This window comes from Diospyros lotus, chromosome 8 (genome assembly GCF_014633365.1).
Source record: "Diospyros lotus cultivar Yz01 chromosome 8, ASM1463336v1, whole genome shotgun sequence".
In the NCBI taxonomy this organism is placed as follows: Eukaryota; Viridiplantae; Streptophyta; class Magnoliopsida; order Ericales; family Ebenaceae; genus Diospyros; species Diospyros lotus.
In genome coordinates this window covers 16,397,455-16,403,660 of record NC_068345.1, presented here as the reverse complement: position 1 = coordinate 16,403,660, position 6,206 = coordinate 16,397,455, and the positions used below count along the sequence as shown (strand labels likewise).

At 33.8% G+C, this 6,206-nt stretch overlaps 1 protein-coding gene across 1 annotated transcript; it reads left to right on the top strand.

The window, feature by feature from the left end:
* Positions 1-2,926: 2,926 nt before the first annotated feature.
* On the top strand, positions 2,927-4,077 carry LOC127808206 (uncharacterized). The gene has a single exon (XM_052346631.1). It carries the CDS (start codon positions 3,019-3,021, stop codon positions 3,766-3,768), a length of 750 nt encoding a protein of 249 aa, XP_052202591.1. The 5' UTR covers positions 2,927-3,018; the 3' UTR covers positions 3,769-4,077.
* The last annotated feature ends 2,129 nt before the right edge of the window (positions 4,078-6,206 follow it).

Below are 6,206 nucleotides of genomic sequence, written 5' to 3'. Positions count from 1 at the left end.
AAACTCACTTAAAATACGGGGCAACCTTTCAAAAATATAGGGTATTATACCCCGGGTGACCCTCACTCGGGGGTATGTGCGAGTGCGGGCAAGGAGAGCACGAGGAGCCGTGCACGCGAGTGCATGGGGCCGGGTGTGAAGAGGCCGCCTGCACGCGGGGGCGCGCACGGGAGGCTGGGCACGGGCAACTACGTGCATGGCGGGCGCGGCCCTCGCCAGGTAGCCGAGTGCTGCCTGGCTACGCACGCGGGGGACCGCGCCTGGAGCACTCACCAAGTGTCGCTTGGGGGCACGCCTTTCTGCCACCCCTGAGTGACCTTCACTCGAGGGTGGCGTCCCCCTAGGTGCTCTCCCCTGGTCACCTATGGGGGCTTTCCATGTGGCGTTCCTTTGGGCTTCCACGTGGCGCTTACATCATTCTCCACTTTCAGCATTTTTTCTATGCATAACAATATGTATTTTTAATTTAATTTAACCACTTTACTTTAATGTGTACAAGTACATAAATGTAATCAAAATAACTAAAAGTTTCAGTTATCACAATTAAAAAAAGTATATTTGATAAAATTAGGGTAAAAAATATAAATTTAATTACAAAAATGCGAAATTAAAGTTTGAATTTCACATTTTATAGTTTTTCCAAATTTTTACACGTTTTTTAAAGTGTAAAAATTAAGGTTTGAAATTACATTTTTTTTTCCTTTTTTGTTGTGAGAGATTTAGTCCATTGTTAAAGTTCTTAACTTTTATATTTCTTAAGCGACGAATTTATTCTGTCGCTATAGTTTTTGTTTTTCTATTTTTTAGCGATGAATTTTGATGCTAAATTCAATGCATGCTTCAAAATTAAATGCGCATCAACCCCCGCCCTCCCTTCCTGCTCACATCGTAATCCTAGCAATAACTCCAAGTGTTGCACCTTGAAATCGAACCGCCAACCTCCAAACACAAAAAACCTTTATACAAACACGCGAATCAGCTGATTTGGATGTCTCTTTCGTTATTAAAGTACATAAATTATATTTATAACATTTTCTTTCAAACTTTCAAGAATTATATTTACACTTCAAAATTTACAAAACTTATTTAATAAATATTAATTTTAATATTAATGTTAGTAAAGGGAAATAAATATTATTTTTAATTTTAATAATTATTAATTTTATTTCATTACTAATTTAAGTAGAAATTTATAAATTATTATATTAGTAGCCGAAATTTTTTTTTCTTATTTTAATTTTAATTTGTAATATCATATTTTATTAATTTTTAGGAATGATGAATATTAATTTTAATTATACATTAAATTTTTAATTTAATTTTCTTGTAAGGGCATATCCCCTGGCTAAATTAAAAATTTTTAATTTAATATTTTGAATTTTAAATATAATATAACTTTCCTTTTAGCAAAGGGTATATACCCATCGCTAAAATTGTAATTTTAAATTTATTTTTTATTTTTTTTGCGATGGGTATACCCGTCGTTATATTTTTAATTCTTAAATTAAATTTTTTTTCGTGTTTTAGTGACTGGAATCACCCTGTCGCTAAAACTTGTTATTTTTATTTATTTTATTTTATTTTTTTAGCAACTTTTGTATTTTATATTTATTTTTTTTCTTTTTTTGCGACGAAGAATCCCATCGCTAAATGTTTAATTTTAAAATTATTATTTTTTCGTGCTTTAGCGATGGGCGAGAACCCGTCGCTAAATTTGTTATTTTTATTTATTTATTTATTTTTAGCAAATTTTGTATTTTAAATTTATTTTTTTTCTTTTTCTGCGACTAGGTAGGCTCCGTCGCTAAATTTTTTATTTTATATTTATTTTTTTTTATTTTTTGCTACGGGGGAGGCCCCGTCACTAAATTTTTAATTTTAAAATTATTCTTTTCCAATTTTTTAGAGACGGGTTGTCCCGTCGCTAAATTTTTAATTTCTAAATTATTATTTTTTATGTTTTAGCGACGGACAAACCCTTGTCACTGAATTTTTTATTTTTAATTTAAATTTTCTTCCTTTTCTTGCAACAGATACATTCTCGTCGCTAAAGTTTTTAATTTTTTTTTAATTTTTTTCCTTTTTTTAGCGACGAATTTTACTAAATTTTAAAATTTATTAAAAAAATTAAAAAATGTTAGTAACAGGCACTTCTCGTCGCTAATTCCGTCGCGGAATAAAAAAATTATTTTCAAAAATTAGCGACGGAATTCCATCTCTAGTTCGTCACTAATTAGTGATAGATTTTGTCCGTTGCTAAATAACATATTTCTTGTAGTGGTTGTTTTGATTTCTTTGCTTTAACATAATTGTATCTGGTTTTTCATAGCATGATTCAACTAGTTTCCTATATTTATTGTGTTTCTTAAAATCATGAAAGTTGATCTTTATGTTAACTGCATCAATGCATAAAATTTCTATCTACATATTGCTGTTACATATTGCTGTATGTTTAAAATGATATCAATATAAACCAGTCTTGAAGCATAATCATTTTAAAATGTCAAAATTTTTATAACACCTAATTCACACTCTCTTTCAATATGTTTCGGGGATAAGCAAGAAACATCATCACCATCGATGGTCAAGAGGTTTGTACTTTTATTCTTTTTTGTAATTTTGGAGAAGACAGATCAAGAGAGTAAAAGGAGTGTAGGTCATAATGGAAATCCCCACAAAACCAACCGTCCTTCCATATTTAACAATAAAAGAGTTTGTATTGCATGGTAATAAATTTAAGAGGAGGATGTGTAGTGTTTTTAAAAATATATGAGTGGCCAATGTGTTTTGAGTCAAATCTCAAGGGGTGCCTCGTGAAACATACCTTACAAAATGTTATTTTAGACATATATATATATATACATGATTAAATTTATATGGAATTCTCATATATATGTATATATATATATATATAAGAGATAGTAGGATGAAAGGAAAGAGAGTACTAGTAGCATCTATATCCAAAGAAAAACTGCCCTCTTTGATCTTCTTCCTAGCTAGCTCACAAGCCAACATCAAATGTCTTCCAGTACTGCAGCGTTGAAGTTGAATGGGGACGACCAAATTTCTGCGAGTGATAATACATGTCTTCCACTTCCAGTCCGCCGGCCGTTGTCTTGCCGGAGTAGTAGTGGTAGTAGTATTAGTACTCCTCCGTCGGTCTCTTCCTCCCCAATCCCATCATTCTCCTCCATCTCATTCTCGTCTCTCGGATCATCTTCGTCATCTTTTCACGATGATCTGCAGTCTCCCTTGTTCAGTCCTCCTACTCCTACAACGTCGTCATCTCCCCACAGATTCTCTGCAGGAGGAGGAATCCCGTTTTCTTGGGAACAATTACCTGGAATTCCCAAGAAACAACTTTCCAAGAATAACAAGGAGCCTTCGCTTACGAATCTCCTCCCTCTTCCCCCTGCGCCTGCGAGGACGTCGTCTACTCGTCAAAGAACCTCCTCCTCCTCCAAGACCAAGATATTCAACCAAATCTCTCCAATCGGGAACAAGTACTCCTCCTCCTCCTCCTCCTCCACCCAAAGCATTATTAATGTTCGCAGAGATCCATTTTTTGCAGCTTTGGTTGAGTGCTCCAAAGACGACGATGACCACCACCATGGTCAAGAAACAATTACTGCTGCGCTTTGGAAACCATCGAAGATCTCTACAACACTAAGCGATCGCTTTGGATTTGTCACCATGTATACTTCTTGCAAGAGGAGCTGCTCCGTCTCAAACTCCGTTATTTACATTCCACGCCCACGCCCACGCTAATATATGCATATATGTTTATGAAATATTCAATGGTGGTTGGTTGAAGCGCTGGTGACCGGCCGGCCGTCCGTCCGTCCGTCCAACTCCTATAGATAAGCGTACGTGCTTGGCCGAAGACTGGCCTTTTGCTTGAATTATTACTAGTTTTAATTTTCCGTTGGAACCAGTGTCCACTGTGTTATTTTATTATCTTATTTCTGAACTGCAAATCTTGTCCCGTCTGTAGACCGTATGTTGTACAATCCATATAACTAATATAATATACGACATATATTTCAACCGATGAACTTGCTGTTGCCCTGATCTGTATTGCATGTGGCATTGAATTATGAGCGTGAATCTTATGCAATCCCATGTGATGTGAGCGGTAAGTCCTAGCTAAGTGGACCACAGTAGAAGATGACAAATCGTTTAGTAATTCCACGTGTTTGCTAGGATTAGGATTTTGGTGTGTTTTGCTAATTAATTTCCATGTGAAATTCAACTGATACTTGGATGAATGACACATTTGTTGCAAGTCAAACAATCGATCAAACAAAAATATAAATATATAGTGGTCTTGGACTTGGGAACTTGCTGAGATTATGTTTATTCATGCAAGATGTTATTCATGTACAATTTAATTTGTAAAATTATTTGTGGGTAGTTATATATATATATATATATATAGTAAATGGTATATATTATCATTTTTATATATATATATATTTTTGATGATGATCTCTTTTAATACATGAATGTTAATTAGTAAAAACAATACCATTAATTATTGGTACCCTGCAATATTCGTACGTGATAGAAATAATAAGAATCTAAGCTCTCCCCAAACGAAAAGAATTGAGTTCTAATTAAAGTACCATTGATTATTGCCACCTAAATATAAGCTTTACGTGAGAACTCATCAAATATATATACAATACTCCACCAAACCCTCCCTCACCTTAATTTTATTAATTAAGAGAGATAAGATACATTAATTCTAATTGCATGCCAACCACTTAATGCACTACTATAATCTTTTTCATTAAGGAATAATACATTTAATATAATGGTGTTCGTAGGAGTGTGGAGTTACCCATCAAATATCCTTAATGATAGGTTAGGTGTGGTCCAAATTGAATATGTCATGCATATATGTACCAATTTTAATCCTAATAGAATAGTGTTACAATTAATTATAATGGGACTAAACGACTCTACATGCATGTATCTTTCAGAAGGCAGAATACTCAAGTCCAGTGGTTGATGATAACATTAAATAAGATATAATTAGTAGAATAAAAAATAGCTATCAGTACTTGATTTAACTCATTTATAATATGTTTAATGTTATTTTCTTTTATGTATATATATTTGGAGGTGGTTTGAGAGTGTGGAACCCTTGAGACACCAAAGTTGGGAGGGAAAACATAAGCCAAACAGAAGGGGAGGGGAAGGGGGGTTATAATATATACGTCTATATATATATATATAATTACTCAAAATTTGATCCATGTTTCATGTCATCTCTCGGATCCCTTGCAAAGTGCTCCTTTAATTAGTTTTCTCTTTTCCAGCTGCATATGATGATAGTTATGGTGCGCGCACTACTAATCTTTTTGTTTTATACACCATAATTGGGTGTCCCAAAAGAAGCTTGTGCTATGATGCACGAAGAGGTCCACCCAAGACTCGATGCCTCAGTTGCCCTTCTATCCATATTCAATCATCTGGGTGGCTTATCTCTTTCGGACCACCCCATATATATATATATATATGTATATATAGCCAAAGTGAAAACAAAGCGAGAAAGCAAGTCAAAGGAAAAACTATGCATGGCGCGCGGATGGCTGGATTGCCCTCTCTCTCTCTTTCTCTCTCTCTCTCTCTCTCTATATATATATAATTTGGTACACTCGTATAGTTATTTCAGTACACCAACCAAAGTTATATTTTACTCAATAACAAAAAAAAACAATGACAAGAAACATCTTTTCTCATGTCCAAGGCTGGTTATATTTTTCTACTTTTTTTTTATTTGCTTTGAGAGACTACATATTTAGTTAAAATATACTATATTAATGACAAATTAGGAGACAAGTTGTATAAGAGTAGTCATTCTTACTATTATTATTATCGTCCTCGTCGTCGTCGTCGGTACTCTAGTTAGATGGTAGGTAGTTATTCTTAATTAATTATTTATTATATATTACTCAAAATAAGATCAAGCTATGCATCGCAACTTAAAGAAGACTGGCATTGATCCCAATGCTAGGTGACCTAACCCTTGAGACCAAGAACTCGCTTAACTCATCACATTACCAAATACAATTAATATTACATATAACCAATATCCAATAATATAGTTACATTTAAATTTAATTTTTTTAATTGGAACAAAAATTCTTTTAACAATATGACAAAAATAGAAATACAAAGCTCAAGATTTATTTCTAAGT